General features: G+C 41.5%; 2 protein-coding genes across 9 annotated transcripts in view; both read right to left on the bottom strand.

The window, feature by feature from the left end:
* Positions 1-19,623, bottom strand: part of LOC113068554 (gephyrin-like) — a 1,122,288-nt gene that overhangs the window by 179,777 nt on the left and 922,888 nt on the right. The gene's annotated exons all lie outside the window — the stretch shown is intronic.
* Positions 1-19,623, bottom strand: part of LOC113068549 (1-phosphatidylinositol 4,5-bisphosphate phosphodiesterase beta-4-like) — a 50,787-nt gene that overhangs the window by 23,940 nt on the left and 7,224 nt on the right. For 4 of the 6 annotated variants that reach the window (XM_026241291.1, XM_026241290.1, XM_026241293.1 and 1 more), the window contains exons 2-21: positions 18,059-18,118; positions 14,391-14,488; positions 12,699-12,779; positions 12,265-12,324; positions 11,000-11,143; positions 6,952-7,031; positions 5,822-5,875; positions 5,654-5,735; positions 4,896-4,996; positions 4,604-4,661; positions 3,585-3,693; positions 2,559-2,769; positions 2,325-2,418; positions 2,141-2,220; positions 1,909-2,056; positions 1,719-1,809; positions 1,254-1,343; positions 677-780; positions 519-605; positions 292-442 (exon numbers count right to left, since the gene is read on the bottom strand). In XM_026241291.1, coding sequence (XP_026097076.1) covers positions 292-442; positions 519-605; positions 677-780; positions 1,254-1,343; positions 1,719-1,809; positions 1,909-2,056; positions 2,141-2,220; positions 2,325-2,418; positions 2,559-2,769; positions 3,585-3,693; positions 4,604-4,661; positions 4,896-4,996; positions 5,654-5,735; positions 5,822-5,875; positions 6,952-7,031; positions 11,000-11,143; positions 12,265-12,324; positions 12,699-12,779; positions 14,391-14,474 — 1,909 coding nt within the window. In that variant the 5' untranslated portion in view covers positions 14,475-14,488; positions 18,059-18,118. The remainder of the gene's footprint in view (positions 1-291; positions 443-518; positions 606-676; positions 781-1,253; positions 1,344-1,718; positions 1,810-1,908; positions 2,057-2,140; positions 2,221-2,324; positions 2,419-2,558; positions 2,770-3,584; positions 3,694-4,603; positions 4,662-4,895; positions 4,997-5,653; positions 5,736-5,821; positions 5,876-6,951; positions 7,032-10,999; positions 11,144-12,264; positions 12,325-12,698; positions 12,780-14,390; positions 14,489-18,058; positions 18,119-19,623) is intronic. The other 2 variants (XM_026241294.1, XM_026241292.1) reach the window with 1 other exon arrangement.

The raw sequence follows: 19,623 nt of genomic DNA on the forward strand, positions 1-19,623 counted from the left end.
AACACCACAGACACACAGCAGGACATTCACACACACACACACACACACACACACACACACACACACAAGAGAAAACACACCTTGTCCTGGTTAATCAGAGTTCTGCCGTTGTGTGAAACTGCTTTGCTCTGATTGTGTTTGTATGATTGTAATCGGAGTTAGAATATCATTATGTGTGACTATAAAGATAATGAACAAATAATGAAATAAATGAAACAAGAATGTCATAACTGTTTGATTATTATTTGTTGATTATGAGCTGTGTTCCCGTGTGTCTGCTGCTGGACTGACCCTCGGCGACCTCGAAGCCCTGGAACTTGACCGGCTGAGCGTAGTTGACCATAGCGGACAGGAACGGGTGGATGTTGGTCGTGGCTCCTTCATATTTATAGGAGGCGATGAGCTGCTGTTCGGCGTCAGCTTCTTCAGCCGTCTCCACTCCCTGATGAAGACACACACGCGTGACGCTCAGAACACGTAACAGACGTGTGCTCAGAAGAGTCTGACAGCTCGCGCACCTTCTTCTTGTTCTCCAGCTCCGACGCTTCAGACACATCCGTGATCTCAGCGGCCTCGGAGCTCTCGGTGACGTCTTCATCTGGAGTCTGAAACACACGTGATGTGAGGAGCAGAACTGAGGAACACGGCTGCGTCACGCATGACCTGCAGCGCTCACCTTCCTCCTGAAGCTGTCCTGAGCGTCCGCATCACTGCGATCCTCCGACAGACTCAGAGTGTTACTGCTCTTCAGATCCGAGATCAGCTCTTTACCATCCAGCGCTACACACAGGGACACACACACACAGAGAGAGAGACACACACACACACACACACACACACAGAGAGAGAGACACACACACACACACACACACACACACACACACACAGAGAGAGAGACACACACAGACACACACACACACACACACACACACAGAGAGACACACACACACACACAGAGAGAGAGACACACACAGACACACACACACACACACACACACACAGAGAGACACACACACACACACAGAGAGAGAGACACACACAGACACACACACACACAGAGACACACACACACACACACACACACACAGACAGACACATGTGAGATATTATCTTCCGGTTTTCTGTGTGAGAGAGAGTGTGTGTGTGTGTGTGTGTGTCTGTGTGGGTGTGTGTGTGTCTGTGTGAGAGTGTGTGTGTGTGTGTGTGTCTGTGTGAGAGTGTTTGTGTGTGTGTGTGTGTGTGTGTGTGTATACCGCTGTCCAGATCTTCATCGTTCTCATCTTCTCCAGTCTGGATGCTCATCTCTCCTGCCTCCATGTGCTTCTTAAATGACTCCAGCTGCTCTGTAACACACACACACACACACACACACACACACACACACACACAATAATCAGTCATGACACTCAGTTTCAATGAAGTTTAACTAAGGATGTCAAGTGAAAAAACCTGATATATTATTTGAACTCTGATGTATTTAATTATTAATCATGGTTGTGCACTGAGTCATTAAAGCTGTAATCAGCGGAGACATGACTTCTATTGTGATTATTTGCTCGTATAATGATGTTACATCACTGCTGCAGAGACTGAAGTTGACTAAAGTGAAGTTATTGCACATAACGTTCAAGAGCAGCGCTCTGGAGAAGATGAGTGACGATTGTGTTTGATCGATCACTATCTCAGTCTGAGACACGTGTGTTTGCACATGTACGTACTCTGCTCCACTTCAGGCTTCAAGCGCTTGTTCTTGATCAGGATTTTGCGCTTGAGGTCGTTTGGTGACGGCAGCGGCTGCCCGGCCTCGATCTGAAACACAAGCACAGTCGCCCGTGAGCACAGAAACTCCTCCAGCGTGACGCCCACAAACACCCGAGACAAGAGAGAGGAGATGCTTCAGTGGACTACATTTTCCACGGAGACTAAAGCAGGTCTGGTCTGGATCTGTGTGCGGAGGAATAGGTCACGTACTGGGAATCCCTCCAGCGGCTGCTTCAGCAACAGCTCTCCGAAGATCTCCTCGCAATACTTGGCCATCTTATACTGCTGCGTTTTACTGCAACACACACACACACACACACAGCTGTGAGCGCCGCCACACACCAACACGAGGCTGAAGTGAATCTGCGGCGCATTTCACCTGCAGTGGTTCTCAAAGGACAGAATGACAGGATATTCAGACGCTACAAACGCCGTTTCCTTTATGGCTTGAATCACATCCTGTTACAGACGAACACACACAACACAGGCAGAGTGCGTCAAATGAGCTGCATGTTTGGGATCGGAGCGCAGCTGCAGTGACGAGACGTTCGGTTTGTTCTCACCTTGAACAAGATGTCGGTGCACATGGCCTTCCCATGAGTGATGATGGGCTCCTGATCCTCACCTTTACCATCCCAGCAGTCCAGCTCCACACACCTGACACACACACACACACACTAGCATTAAAGGGACAGATTCAGACACAGGTGCGAGACGCTTCTGCTCGAGACCGTCTCAGACACTAGTCTCGTCTCTGCAGTGATGTTCAGATGAAGATGATGAAGAGGAGTGCACACCTGCATCCGGACAGCAGCACCTGACGGTACATCTCCACCGAGGACTTGCCTCCGAACTGTCGACCCGTCAGATACGTGTTGTGTGAGGAGCTGATGAAGTAATGAGCCAGCGGATGCTCCATCTCCTGACACAGATCCAGACGGTCCAGAAACACCGGAGCGTTCTCGTCTGACATCAGGTATCGGCAGAAGCCGTCGCTGGACATGTGACCTGAACACACACAGACGAGCAGCAGAGCGTGACGCTCCAGACACTGATGCACAGACACACGTCCTGCAGTGTCCAGTCACAGATACACCGTCTCAGACTCGCTCGAGATCAGGGGCTTTTAAGGTACATGTAAGAGCTTTTTGAGACCTTTTGTTCAATTTCTCACAATACAAGACTTCATATATAATCCACAGTAAATGTGTTTCAAATATTTATATATTGGTACTAGGAAACTGAGATACTGAGGAAGATAATCATCCAACATTTAATGACATGACTTTATGAACTAAAGATTTTATGCTCTGGTTTAAGACATTTTTAGGCTTTCATTTGTGGAAGAGTGAAATAACTTTTTCAGACCCATTTTAAACGCACCCAAAGAAATGAAAATGAGCTTTTAATTAACTGATTCTCAGGCCAGTCATAAGAACACTAAAGATGATTTTTAGCAGAACTTTTTCGCAGGTTTTCTAAATCACCAAGACCATAGATGCAGTTAAAATCATCTTTTTTTTATATGTTGTAATAATTGGAATATTGTAACTACTGTTAAAACCAAACTCAGTCCAGTTAAATTTGCAGCGTTATATTAATGTTTGTATGAGAAATGTATGTTCATAATCTTTCAATGTCATATTTAAGAATTCGAGCAATAATCTGGAAACACAAAGAATTTTTCCAAACTCTGTTTCCGTGCTTGTCCTGACTGGAAAAGTCTTTGATCTAGTGTGTGAGGAGCGAGTGCTGACGCCGTCTGACCACCAGAGGGCAGCAGATGATCAGCCATCGGTCAGCATCACACATCCTCTATTTACCTTTCTTTTTTAAGTCAGCGTCTCTCTCGTACTTCTCAATGATCTGCATGACTCGTTTGGCATCATAGAAGGGGAAGAGGATCTCGTTGAGTCGAGGGTCCCGCTGGTTCTACAGAGAAAACAAAGATCTGAAATGAGGAAGGATTTGTGCTCAGAGACACATCTCAATCTCTTTATGAGCTCGTGAAATTACAGCTTTGTTTGTCCCTCGCAGAATCCACAGATGCATTTTTTACCCTTATGAGGGCAGATTTTTCCAAACCACATAAAACACAGCACATCCTCACTTCAAATAACTCATATTAAAGCAAACTGAACGAGAACAGCATCTGATGTTAGATAACAGATGAGTATCAGGCCAGTTTACTCACATTCTGAGCTTCATTTCTGCCCTGCTTTAACATCACTTACTAGTTCACGAACGGTGACATGTCTGTGCTTTACGAGAGTTTGTGTTCAGCGGACAAACAAGCGTGAGACTGGCTGCACAAGACAAGCAAATCAAACACAACAAACACAAACACGACCCTCGACGACATTCAGATCCGCATGCAGCGCAAACATAAACACAGGAAGCAGATCACCCAACAGACAGAGAGAGAGAGAGAGAGAGAGAGAGAGAGACAGAGAGAGAGAGAGAGAGAGAGAGAGAGAGAGAGAGACCGAGAGACAGAGAGAGAGAGAGAGAGAGAGAGAGAGAGACAGAGAGACAGAGAGAGAGAGAGAGAGAGAGAGAGAGAGAGAAAGAGACCGAGAGACAGAGAGAGAGAGAGAGAGAGACAGAGACCGAGAGAGAGAGAGAGAGAGAGAGACCGAGAGAGAGAGACAGAGAGAGAGAGAGAGAGAAAGAGACCGAGAGAGAGAGAGAAAGAGACCGAGAGAGAAAGAGAGAGAGACCGAGAGAGAGACCAAGAGAGCGAGATAGAGAGAGACGGGACGCAGACACACACACACACACACACACACACACACACACACACACACACACACACAGTTAATAATGATGATAAAGAGCTTACTTCATTCAGAAAGCTGACTAACTGCTCTACGGTTAAATAATCACTTTTGTCTCCGTTGCTGCAAAGAAATTGAGCAGAAAAGATTTGGTTTGGTTATAATAACACAAAAGAAAACCATTAGAGAGAGAGAGAGTTAGACATCACAAAGCATCTGTTCGACACCTGTCTGATGCTCTATAAACCGTTAGTCAAACACAGGTTAATGTTGAACTGCTGAAGCTGTTAGAGTCTGTCTCTAGTTAGTGCTCTAGAGTACTAGTTAACCATCAGGACTGAACAGCGTGTGACGTACATCTTCTTGAAGAGCTCCTCAATGTCCGTGCGAGGGCAGATCTTCTGCGTCAGAGCATAGAAGATGTCGAAGGTGAAGGCTGAATGCTCGATCTCATCATTCTGCAATGCAAAACCAAATCAAGCAGGTTCACCATGACACTTATTTAACTTCTGCAACGTGACAGAAACAGGATTTCAACAAAAGTAGGACAAGATGTGGTTTGACCAATGAGGGACTGATGGGACGATTTGACGCGGAACGTGGGTTTGCACGGAAAGTCTTTGTGTCTTATTTCCAGCTGAAAACCACAGAAAACTAAATCAATCGTCTGTTTATCTCCAATAAAAGAAGTCTTTTTTTTTTTTTACAGGTTATAAAGATTCAACTGTGGTTTTTAGCTTTAACTGGAAAACAAATCAAAGAGTCTCATTGGTTAACATCTTGAAAAAAGACCCAATAACCTGGTTTACACATAACTACTAAAACTGAAATGAAAATGAAACCTTAAAATATAAAAATAAAAGGTCATTCAACATGTCAATAAATCACGTTAACTGTACATAAAACAATGAAACACTAATCACAAATACTACAATACAGTAAGAAATAAGTAATAAATAAAACAAATAAATATATAAAATAACTGTTCTTTTTTGGCACTGAAGATGATATGAGCTGAAAGTCAAAGAGGTGTTTCTCTTTAAAACCACAGCATCAATAAGAGCAGCATCATCAATTAAGACTCTTCCATCTAACAATATAAATGTGTAACAGACCTTTCCACTGGGGAGACCGAGCTCCTTCAGTGCCTGGAAGATTCCTTTCTCTGTTTTACCCGAGCCGAACGTCCGTGTTATGCTGCACGAGACAAGATGAGATGATCAGATCAGATCGGCCAGAACTTCAAAGAATAAAGAGAAGATCCAGAGGAATCAAACACTCACCCTCGAACCGGGATTTTGCCGTTGATATTCGTCACGAAGGAGAGTCTCATCCAACTAGACAGAAAGAAAAGAGAACGTTAAAGAAGACAAACATATCATGGATCCTGCTGATTCTAATCTGGTAAGAATTCCAACAGATCTCCAGCAGATCTCCACCTGATCTCTAAAAGATCTCCAGCAGATTGTCACCCGATCTCCACCTGATCTCTAAAAGATCTCCAGCAAATCTCAAACAGATCTCCAGCAGATCTTAAAACAGGTCTCCAACTGATCTCCAGCAGATCTCCAACAGATCTCCAGCAGATCTCCACCTGATCTCTAACAGATCTCCAACAGATCTCTAACAGATCTCCACCTGATCTCTAACAGATCTCAAGCAGATCTCCAACAGATCTCCAGCAGATCTCCAACAGATCTCCAGCAGATCTCCAACAGATCTCCACCTGATCTCTAACAGATCTCCAGCAGATCTCCAACTGATCTCCAACAGATCTCCAGCAGATCCCCAACTGATCTCCAACAGATCTTCAGCAGATCTCCAGCAGATCTCCAACTGATCTCCAGCAGATCTCCAACTGATCTCCAACAGATCTCCACCTGATCTCTAACAGATCTCCAGCAGATCTCCAACAGATCTCCAGCAGATCCCCAACTGATCTCCAACAGATCTTCAGCAGATCTCCAGCAGATCTCCAACTGATTTCCAGCAGATCTCCAACTGATCTCCAACTGATCTCTAACAGATCTTCAGCAGATCTTCAGCAGATCTCCAGCAGATCTCCAGCAGTGGTTATAGTGGTCTGTTTCATTCCGTAGTGTAAGTATTGAGTCATCCGGTAACACTTTATTTTACAGTTACATCTATTAGTTGCTTATTACTAATAACTATGACTTTTCTCTCAATAAATTCTTAATTGTCTGCTAATTAATAGTGAGTAAGGTAGTTGTTAGGTTTAGGTATTGGGTAGGATTAGGGATATAGAATAAGGTCATGTAGAATAAGGAATTAATATGTGCTTAATTAGCACTAATACATGGCTATATTCTAGTAATATACATGCTAATAAGAAACTAATAGATGTAACTGTAAAATAAAGTGTTACCAGTCGCCTTTATGTGGATCTACTTACTGTTTCTTCAGGCACGTCATTGGACACACGTTATTCGCCTTGAAGTTGTGAATCACTGATTTCAATCCTTCCATCCATTTCTGCACAAAAACAAATAATCATAAATAAGGAGAAATTAACACGTTTTGTAGTAGTTTACTACATTAGCTATTATCTTAACTAACTTAAACACATGATGTGTCTAAATCGGTTAAGTTGCTCCGTATATCAAGGAAAATTTACAGAAGGGCTAAAAGAAAACGGAAGGAGGATAGGCTCCAAGTAGCGTCTGATATGTTAAGAGAAGCTCTGACAAATTTTCAGTATATTGTGAAGGTTGCAAAAGTAAAATATTTTTTGAATATAATTGATAAGATGACCATATTAGCCCGGTCCTGTCATCGCTGCACTGGCTCCCTATCAAACTTCGTATAGATTTTAAAATATTGCTTATTACTTATAAAGCCTGGATGGTTTAGCACCTCAGTATTTCAATGAGCTCCTGTTACATTATACTCCTCCACGTCCGCTACGTTCTCAAAACTCAGGCAATTTGATAATAGCTAGAATATCAATATCAACTGCGGGCGGCAGATCCTTTTCCTATTTGGCGCCTAAACTCTGGAATAACCTACCTAACATTGTTCGGGAGGCAGACACACTCTTGCAGTTTAAATCTAGATTAAAGACCCATCTCTTTAACCTGGCTTACACATAACATACTAATATGCTTTTAATATCCAAATCCATTAAAGGATTTTTAGGCTGCATTAAGTAAGTAAACCGGAACCGGAAACACTTCACATAACACCCGATGTACTTGCTACATCATTAGAAGAATGGCATCTACGCTAATATTAGTCTGTTTCTCTCTTATTCCGGTGGATCAGCACCTAGAAAGGACCTCTACATCCCTGAAAGAAAGCAGAGACCAGGACAACTAGAGCCCCAGATACAGATCCCCTGTAAAGACCTTGTCTCAGAGGAGCACCAGGACAAGACCACAGGAAACAGATGATTCTTCTGCACAATCTGACTTTGCTGCAGTTTCTCCCAAGGTTTTTTTCTCCATTCTGTCACCGATGGAGTTTCGGTTCCTTGCCGCTGTCGCCTCTGGCTTGCTTAGTTGGGGTCACTTCATCTACAGTGATATCATTGACTTGATTGCAAATAAATGCACAGACACTATTTAAACTGAACAGGGATGACATCACTGAATTCAATGATGAACTGCCTTTAACTTTCATTCTGCATTATTGACACACTGTTTTCCTAATGAATGTATTTTGTTTAAAGCGCTATATAAATAAAGGTGACTTGACTTGATAAGAGCTACAATTAAAAACGTGATTTTTTTCTGCACCTACTAATTTTCTCGAGGCTACTCAAAAGATGTGTGACGATCATCTTCGTTCACAGATTATACAAATAATGACATTTCATTCTGAGTTAAATCATCAAGAGTTAATTTTTTAGTTTTAGCAGTTTTGAGCCTATTTCTTTCCCTCAGTTAGAGCAAGTATTAAGGCACACTAGACCTGCTCTACATCCGTCTGATGCTCTTCCTCCTCGGCCGTTGTTAAAATTTTATCTTTTAGGTAAAACTCTTCAATCTCTTTTAAATAGTAGTCTGATTAATGGAAATGTTCCTGCTTAAGACATGCAATAGTGCAGCAACTTCTTAAAGAACCGAATTTGGACTTTATTGTTTTAAGTAATTACCGACCTATATCAAAACTACCTTTCTTATCGAACATTTTAGAGAAGGATGTTCTGTCTCAGCTTGCATCATATTTAAATATGAATGCTGTTATAGATATGTTCCAGTCAGGTTTTAGGTCTCTTCATAGTACAGAATCGTCCCTTCTTAAGGTTTTTAAAGGGACAATAAGTAACTTTTTAGGTATTTTATTATCTAAAATCAATATTTTTATTCATAAATATGCCCTCAATGGTGTACAAATACCTATGCCAATGTTTAAACTAATCCTCGTAAATGAAGAATTTATTATCTTTATATACATGGGACGGGTAGGTCGATGGAGGCTTCCATGTAGTTCCGCCATCTTGCAAAACTATAATAGCAGAGAGGGACAAAAAGTACTAAGCCAACGCGTTTCCACAGCGCGTTTTCGGTCAGAGCCAGAAACGCAGGTGCAGAGCAGTGAGAGGCACTTGAAACTGCACCGGCAAGTTTAAAAGTCTGGATTGCATTCTTATTATGGACCATACATATGCCGCGCCACAGGAGAAGAAAACATCGTCACCAAAACAGTCAAAAATAGAACGTAAAAGGAAACGTGACCGTAGATTACACAAAACAAGAGTTAATGTCGGGGAAGCTTTTTCTAGGTGGAAAGAGCTAATGCTGGATAAAGATTTCAAAAGAGACGCTGAAGTGGCCAGTTTTCTTCTCGACAGGTAAGTCAGTGTTACAATCTATATTACAATATTTTTTTATATCTAACAATGCACATTATTCAGAAAATATAACGAATAAAGAAGACATAACTACTAATTACAATATTTCATGTTTTCCACAGTCAGTAATTCATACTGTAACATTCGTTTGTTAGTTGTCATGTTGCAGTTTGTTTGAAATAACACACCTGTTCACCTGAAGGAAAACTCGACGAAGTGCTATTAAAAGACATCCCGTCAAAGCTTTTCGGTACATATCGCCTACCGTAGATGCAACGCGCATTTGAAAAAGCGAGGCGCTGGAGAGCAAAATTAGTTTGAATGCAAAATACAATTTCACCACTAGATGGGAGTAATTCCTACTTAGTGTCCCTTTAATGATATTCTATAGGCAGTTGATTCAGGAAAGATAGTTAATCATATTGATCATGCTATTTTATTGCAGCGTTTAGAAGATGTTGGTGTTAAGGATACTGCTCTAGAATGGTTTAAATCATATTTAAAAGATAGATCTTTCTTTGTTTGTCTTGGAGATCTTGTGTTTATACATCAGTTAAATTACATAGTGGTGTGCCACAGGGTTCTATACTTGGGCCTATTTTATTTTCATTATATGTATGGTCCAATTGTGCAAATTTTTCATAAATATAATATTATGTATCATTTATATGCAGTTGACACTTATATATCCCGAAAGATCCAAATAGTTCTCAATCCTTTGAAGGACTTGCTCAGTGTTTAGGTTGGTAAGCAATTTTCTTCATCTTAATACTAATAAGACTAAGTGTGTTGTTTTGTTGTTTTGGATCTTCTTTGACTTCCAAGGAAATTATAAGTAGGTTGGCTGAGGATAAGTGTTTCAGATCATGTCAAGAATTTGGGTGTTATAACGGATTCAGCCCTAGGCTGAGATAAACAGGTTCCTAGTGTTGTCAAGACTGCCTATCAACTAAGAATTATTTCTAAACTGAAAACATGTCTCTCTTTTAAGGACCTGGAGACTATTATTCATGCCTTTGCGTTATCACACATTGATTACTGTAATTCTGTATATATAGTTATTTTACAGGGTCAATTATCTCATATTCAATAAGTATAAAATGCATTTGTCACAGAAGAGAGAATTACTCCAGTTTTGGTTTCTTTAGACAGGTTGCCTGCAGAATTTATCATTTAATTTAAGGTTTTGCTGATTGTTTTATAGCATTGCATGGCACTGCTCCAAAATATATTGTTGACCTAATGATTCCTTTTTAAAATTTAAGAAACTTGAGATCTTTTAATGAGATGATTCTGTATGTTCCCAAAATGGGATTAAAATCAAAGGGTGATTATGGAACCCTCTCCCAATGCACTTTAAATCTTCCCCATCTGTGGATGCTTTTAAGCCTATTTTTAATGTGCTACAGAAATAAAAATCATATTAAAAGCCAAAGTTTTCAAACCTCAAATAACAAATATAAAAAAGCAGCTCATTTAATACTCAGTTTGAGCTTGTTTGATGTGGATGAACAGGAAACGACTTGTTTCACTCTGATTCAGTGAATCACAAACTGATCACACAACAGAAAATTACTGAATATGACAGAACATTGAGAACAGTTAAAGTTTGTGGGTGATACATGTGATTTACTGATGTCAGACTTACCTTGGCCGTATCTGTGCTCTCCGTCACCACGTACATGAAGCTGAGGTTGACCAGGTCCGGCCCGCTGCAGACGCAGAAGATGCGACCGTCCAGATCCACCTCACTCTTCCCCGTGGCTTCCAGAGACGCCAGGATCTTCGGGTCCTTCAGGAACAAAAACACCACACATGCAAACATCAGCTCATTAATACCGGTTCAGTTCATGAAGAAACACGGGATGACATACAACAACCTTTATAACAGATCAACACGGTCAACTAGACACTGCAGTTTTCATCAGGTCAAATCCCCTGAATCCCAATGGGATCCCATATTCCCAAACACTCACTCTTGTGCACGATTCATTTAAAGCCATAGTTCTGACAAAAATGAGAATTCTGTCATCATTTATTCAAGTCGTTCTAAACCTGTATGAGTTTCTCTCTTCTGCTGAACTCAAAGGAAGATATTTAGAAAGTATTTTGAAGAAAGTTATTAACTAAAGTCAATGGGGACCACAAACTGTTTGGTACATTCTTCAAAATATCTTCTTTAAAATATGAAAGAAACTCATACAAGTTTGGAAAAACTAGAGCAAATGAAGACAGAATTTAATTAAAAATTTTGGACGAACTGTTGCTTTAATGACGTTAAAGGAACACCAGCTCATGAATGATTCAACCCTGAACTGATCAGTGTGAGATTCAACAGATTCAGCTGCGGAATAATACAACTCAATAAAAACTGACCCATACTCTCACACGCATTGGTCAAAGAAGTTAACAAACGTCCATCTGAACGTCTGTTTCTGTGCTAGCAGCATTGTGCTCAGTTCGATTCCCAGAGAAACGTCTGAAGTGATAAACTGATCAGAGTAAACGTGTCTGAACACACATCACCTCCTGCTTAACAAACAGCTGAAGCGGGTTACCATCAGGTCCTGTAAACATGAGCCGCCTCCACAAACACACGCTCAGGTAAACGCTCCTGCTGCAAACACCTGACCGCAGAAGACAAACACTGCAGACGGGCGCGGCCACACACACACACACACACACACACACACACACACCAGTCAAAATTTGACACACACTGACTGTGAAAGATAATCTCTGACTGTCAATAACACTCAAGTGCAGATGCAAAGCAAACAGTAACGCCTCAACGGCTCTCGGTTCATCATCACGTGTGACGCAGACAGAACGACTCCGAGCGCTTCATCTTCTTCACAGTAACTCTGAGTCTGACTAAACTCTTCAGCATGTGACACTCGTCAGCATCTTTACCTTCGGCACGACTCCGGGACGGATGCTGTTGATCAGAGAACATTCTAGAAGCTGTCCTTCCTGCGAGAGACAAACACTGTTATTATGACAGTTCAAAGTTCACGATCACTGACTGATGAGCCTGATTTCACTCATTTATAAAGGTGAATATGAATAACAATAATCAAGCCAAAGTTCTGCTGAAGAGATGTTTTTCTTTTAGAAACAGAAATAGAAACTGAATGTCAGTGACTGACTACATAAAACACACACACACACACACACACACACTCACACACACACACTGCTTTATAATATTTAAAAACACAGACACAATCATCAAATTGAATAAGAATTTCACACAGTTATAACTGAAGCTTTCTAACACATGATATGATGACAGTAAAGGGAAGATGTGTGTGATGTGCGTCTGCATCCATGAAAATAAATCACACCTTTCCGTCACTTTTCCACGTGAGAAAGAAGCCAAACTCGTCCACTTTGAAATGGCAGCTGGGCTCAAAGACGAAGGGATCCTGAAAAACACAGCGGAGGATGAGCGGCGTTCCTGACGGCAAACACACACCATTAAAACAGGAATATTTCCCTGAGAATGCAATCATTACGGTGTTAAATTAACACATCTGATTGGTCCGTCCTCAACGGGACGTCTCGTCCGTCTCACCGACATCACCTGCTCTTACGACAGAGTCAGGCCAAGAGACAGAACACACACACACACACACACACACACACACACACACGGAGACGAGACCCGAGCGAGTGTTTACTAGAGTCTGGAGTCCACCAGCTGCTGAGAGTCAGTCTGCAGATTCAGAAAATAATGGAGCATATTCCAGGCCACAAAATCAGGTCATAAAAATTTTATTGGAACATTGTTTTTAAATGTTTCTAAAATGTTTTTTTTTCCTTGCTGAGAATACAAAAATATTTATTTCCATATTTACTAACTGTATTTTCACCCACATTATTTGACTGCTTAAGTAAGTTTAAAATGTCCAGTTCTTGTCATGATTACAGGTTACAAGATTTAAAAACATTCCTGATCAATAACGTCCAGAGAACGATTTCTCTAAATGTTATGACAATGTATTTCAAATGTTTTATATCAGTGCATAATAATAAAACAAAGGATATAAGAATGTTGAATAAAGATTACTTTATGAACTTTTTTCCCTTAATATTGATATAACGTTTGAAAAGCGTTGCGTTTCGAGAACGTTCCCTGTCGGCTGAGATCACACAGGTCTCACTGGAGGCAATTTTAGAAGTTTACTCTTTATATTCTTTGTTGTGTTCAGAACGACTTGAAAAGTCTGTTAGGGATGATACCTAGCCAAATCAAGTCACCGTTACACAATACCAGTTAAACAGGAAGATTCAGTTCTTCAGAAACCATAATGATAGTTTTAAAAACCATAGTAAATGAAAAAGAAACGCAGAGTCCAAGCCATGACTACACCCATAATGCCCCGCTGGAGCTGACAGCCAATCAGAATCCAGAAGCTTGGGCATTTGAAGCAGCAGAAAGCCAAACCTGTTAATAATAAACACTGAGGTTATTGTTATAGTCACTGTAGTTATGATTCATCTGGAGTATGACAGCTGGTTTTAATCTGTAATCGTTTACTGTGATGCAGTAAAAACTATTCATATTTTAAAGTCAAGTTTATGTCAATATTTTGGCTTTCAGAATCCATCCATACCCTCAACTGACTCCTGATTCCAGACGATTGAGCAAAAACACATGTATGTGTTGTTCCCTACGAGTTTGGCAGTAAAATTCCTAAAGTCCACATAAGAGCGTCGTGATGCGAGCGAACACCCGCGGGCTCGGCTAATGAGTTCACTGTGAACGCCCTCAAACTATCAGACGGAGCCAAGATGGCCGCCGGCAGCACAGTTTCACCGTCTGTTGCTCTGTAGGACCTGGATGAACCGTAACTGCTCTCCATGAGACTTCCTTCTTATTCACAAACTACTTCCTGTGCAATACATCTGCTGCATTAATCAGACTCTGATGAACCGTTCACTTAACGAGAGTCTCCCTGATTATACTGCGATCGGCACACAGGTGTGTATGTGTGTGTGTGTGTGTGTGTGTGTGTGTGTGTGTGTGTGTATACCTCATCGAAGCGGTCAAACACAGCTCCTTCCTGCAGGAAGTCAGGAATGTGTTTCTGCCAGTTGAACTCGTATGATTTGGTCATGACTGCTCACAGACCTGAAACACACACATGATGGAAACACAACCACATCTCTGTCTTTACACATATTCAGACTTTTCAAAAGAATAATTGAAATAATTCTCTAGTGAATGAACACTTGTAGCAGCAGACAGCAGCTTCCTGCCAGACACTGAATGTTACAAATAAACCACTGATACACATTCAATCAGCTCATTAATATTCATGAGACATGCTGCATATTCAAGCACATTAAACAGAAGCCATGATCATGATGTGACCTGCGTCAAAATGTGATTACAGCTGATTGCAGCAGAGGATTATGGGAAAAATGCAGCGCGGCAGTCTGTAAATCACATTAACCTGTGAGATTCACCACTGCTCCTCATCAACACCAACTGAAGAGTTTCATGTTCTGCGTTGATGTTCATCTCACAGTCACATAATGCTGCGAGTAGTTTAACATCTCTAGCTACTAACACGGACTACTAGTCAGAAACCCCAACTATTCTGGTTAGAGTTGATGCTCCAACACGTGAGTTAGTGGAGCAGCTGACGCAGAGATAATTATCCGTCCCTGTAAGGCACAATCCCCTGCTACCGCCGGTTTAAAACGGCAGCGAGGGTAATTACCCAGAGGCCCCTGCTTCAGGAGCGTGCTCAAATTAATGAGTGACGCAGCCATGATGCAGAAGATACACGGAGCAGGAGCTGCGGAAAACCTGGAAGATGATGACAGCTGTCAATCAAACACCTCAAAGATCAGATCATATGAGCTCCAACTTCAGTCTTACCCGTCGTGTGTGTGTGTGTGTGTGTGTGTGTGTGTCAGTAATAAATGTGTGTGTAAACATTCGTCAGCACCTGACTAGTGCCAACAAACCCACCCTGGTAATGTTTGTCAGCGAAGATAAACATTCAGACTAAAACAGCAGTAACCAACACACACACCAAACACACACCAAACACACACTCACACACACACACAATCTCATACACACACGCATAGCACACACACACACACACACACACACACAGAAGAGCCGTATGTCTGATCAGCAGTGGACGGTCAGGACACACACGTGTTTGTTCTGCTCAGAGATGTTCACATGTGAGAGCAGAAGGTCAAAGGTCATGGCAATGCTAATATTGATCACTGATATACTGTCTGCCATCATGATCAGCCAAACAAGGGTTAATTCAGCCAAAATCCATCATTTAATCGTCGTTCAAATATGACTTCTTCTGAAGAACATCAGGAGCCGAACCTCATCAGAACCACTGACTGTCATCACACACACACACACACCTCACAATATCTTCTGTAGTGTTTAACAGAAGAAAGGCTTGAGGCGGAGGACGTGATGACAGAATGATCTGTTCATTTAGATTCCACCGTAACGACAGAAGACAAGATGAGCGTGATGATCTCACAGTAAACACAAGCGTTAGCACAAGACTTGCTTTATTTTCTTTGGCTTTTAATGTACTGAAGCTTTATTTGATGCACACTTATGTTGTTTATCGTCTGTGGCTTGTTTTGTTTATTAATGTTGTTATATTTGTATTCCTGTCAGCTCTCTGTCGTCGCTGTTGGAGAAGATAACTAGTCTTCCTGTTACTCAGCCAGATCTGCTGTAACTAGTCTCTTCACGAGCGGCTGAAGCTGTGCAATTAAAGATCAGTGTAATTAAGTCATTCTCCAGACGAGAGCTTCAGGAGACGGACGTGTGGCTGGCAGCAGATCTACATTTGACCAAACATGGTGAAAACAGAGAGACATGGCCTGCAAGCGTCCGCGTGCAGAAGACCAGCGAGACTCCGCAGGATAATAATAGCGTCTGCAGGCCGTTTCCGGCCGGGAACAACCTCCATAATTCCCTGCTGTTATCTCTGCCCAAATATGTACCTAACAGGAGCAGAAAATTAGGGATTCTGTCCTCGAAAGACCAGCAGATACGGCAAGAGAGGACAAAGAGGGAATATTCTGCAGAGCCACAGAAATAGAACACTGCCTTTTACAGAAAGAGTGAGGATCGTGGGTAAATATCTCCGAGCAGCTGCTCTTATATGGCACCGTCATAGCAGCTCATCTGAAGAGAGATATAAGAGGCTAGAGGTCGTTTCTTCTGCTTTCATCTGAGTAACACACAAACCATCCGCCACATACAGATGTCCCTCGTCTCCATGGCAACACTCTTCCCGGGATATGCCTGGTTGGGCCCGGCGCTCCGAACGGGATGACCGGAGGATTCACCGGAAGAGCATCTCAATCAAAACAAAAGCAATCTCTGAAGAGCAGCGATTAACCTTGATTTAAAACATGAGCTCTGCTCGACAGAACGACTCACATCTGCTCAAACCCTGCCATCTCAAGACTAACCGGAGAACCGGAGAAACAGGGCTTCTGGGAGTTTAAATACTGCAATACTTACTTATTTATGTTCTCATATATCAATACACACGAAGCAGAGCTCCGGCGATGCTGGATTTAGCTGATATGCTCATGTATTTAAAGAAATGTTGTATTAATAACGTTCTTATCCGATGGTTGTACACTGATTTAAACCCCAGATCCTGTTTTACTGAGTGACCAGAACACCGATAACAGCCTGAAATACAGCAGGACTCGTGCTTGAAATGTCTCTGCTTCATTACTAAAACTAAATCATAAAATAAACATCTTACAATTATTCTTCAACATATTATAATATCAAACCATGAGGCAAACATGTTCAGATCATTAACGGCTCTAACTCCGGCATCCTGTAACGTCAGACCATATGTTCATTAACTCCATCATCACCTTTCCAAGTTTAATAATAATCACCTATGGTCTTTTAATGGTCTCAGTTTTGATCAAACCAAACGTAAGAGTTTAAGGACCCACAGAAACCCCACACACGGTCACATGACCTCGTTACATCACATGACTGATCATGGCGTCTTCCTGGTTATTTCATATTTTCATAAAAATAATGTAGAACACTTTTATCAGTCTGAAGAGAATCACTTCTGGTTCACTAAACACATGGAGGTGGAAGGCTGAGCGCATTGCATTGTGGGATACAGTGTTCTGCTGTTAACTGTACATGCTACTCTAAGCTGGCACAGAGGATACACACGGTGTACTGTAGTATGCAGAAATGAGTATGTGACACAGGCGTCGCCTACACAGTGCACACTTGATTCAAACACTCTTGGACCGTACATTCATTTCAAATCTTAAAAATCATCATTCACTCTCCATCATGTCACTCAAACCTGCATGACTTATTTTAGTGAGACACAAAAGGCTTTTTGTCCTTATAATGAAAGGCACTGGGGTCTGATGTTGTGTTTTTCCCAGCAAAATCTTCTTTTGAGCTCCAGAGAGGAAGGTCAGTCACGCAGGTCTGAAGGACACGAGAGAGAGTAAACAGTGCTGATTTTAGGGTGAACTGTCACTTTAATGAACAGAAGCAGCGAGCAGTGCTGCCGTCTGATTGGCTACAGATCCTGACAGAAGACAGACATGCTGATAAAGCACATAACACACTAATGCCTCACGTCTGATGGCCTGATGACGCTCATTACAGTCTGGTTTAATTGAGTTAATTCAGTCTTACCAGGCCGAGGCTGAAGGTGAAGAGCAGGGGAACAGATGGACTGAGGACAGCAGTCACTTTCTGGAAAACAGGAAGACAAGACAGCGCTGTGAGGAACATGTGACAGCTGCTGTTAACACAGTTCAGAGAGAGCAGGTGTGCTGCGCTGAGGTCACATGACCAAACACCTGCTTCATCTGGTCACATGTCTTTCTATAGCACTTTATACAATAGAGATGTACAATACACTTTCACTGAAATAAACAGGAAAACAACAGAATCAGTGATGCAAACTTCATCAAATATGAAGCAAAGGAAAGCAGCTACACAACAGCGCTGTTATTCTGATCTGTTCAGTTCAACGAGAATTCATTTTTTGTTTATACTTTGCCTTCGTCATTTAAAGTTATTACTAAAGCTCTGTTATGAGCTTTTTAAATTCATTTTAAATAAGTAAATTGTTTTATCATTTTAAAAGTTTTAAAATCGCTTGTTTTATTATTTTTCTTCATTATTATTTTACTTTCTTTTATGTAAAGCACTTTGAATTACCATTGTGTATGAAATGTGCAATATAAATAAACTTGCCTTGCCTAAAGCAATACAATAAACCAGTCAGAAATGGAGATGGTTATTGTGCATTTTAAACAAAATAGCTTAGTATAAATTATAAGAAATAATTAGATAAACGATGGAGATCAGTCAGATGCTTCCTTCCTTCATTAATATATGACCCGCCCACACCATGTGAACGACACGATTATAACAGAGCTCATTAACATATGACCCACCCACATTGTGTGAACGACACGATCATAACAGAGCTCATTAACATATGACCCGGCATACCCTGTGAACTACATGATCATAACAGACCTCATTAACATATGACCCGCCCACACTGTGTGAACAACATGATTATAACAGACCTCATTAACATATGACCCGCCCACACTGTGTGAACAACATGATTATAACAGACCTCATTAACATATGACCCGCCCACACTGTGTGAACAACATAATCATAACAGAGCTCATTAACATATGACCCGCCCACACCGTGTGAACAACATGATTATAACAGACCTCATTAACATATGACCCGCCCACACTGTGTGAACAACATGATCATAACAGAGCTCATTAACATATGACCCGCCCACATTGTGTGAACGACACGGTTATAACAGAGCTCATTAACATATGACCCGCCCACACCGTGTGAACAACATGATTATAATAGACCTCATTAACATATGACCCGCCCACACTGTGTGAACGACATGATCATAACAGAGCTCATTAACATATGACCCGCCCACATTGTGTGAACAACACGGTTATAACAGAGCTCATTAACATATGACCCGCCCACACCGTGTGAACAACATGATTATAATAGACCTCATTAACATATGACCCGCCCACACTGTGTGAACGACATGATCATAACAGAGCTCATTAACATATGACCCGCCCACATTGTGTGAACGACACGGTTATAACAGAGCTCATTAACATATGACCCGCCCACACCGTGTGAACAACACGGTTATAACAGAGCTCATTAACATATGACCCGCC

Source organism: Carassius auratus, linkage group LG45M (assembly GCF_003368295.1).
Source record: "Carassius auratus strain Wakin linkage group LG45M, ASM336829v1, whole genome shotgun sequence".
NCBI classification, from domain to species: domain Eukaryota; kingdom Metazoa; phylum Chordata; class Actinopteri; order Cypriniformes; family Cyprinidae; genus Carassius; species Carassius auratus.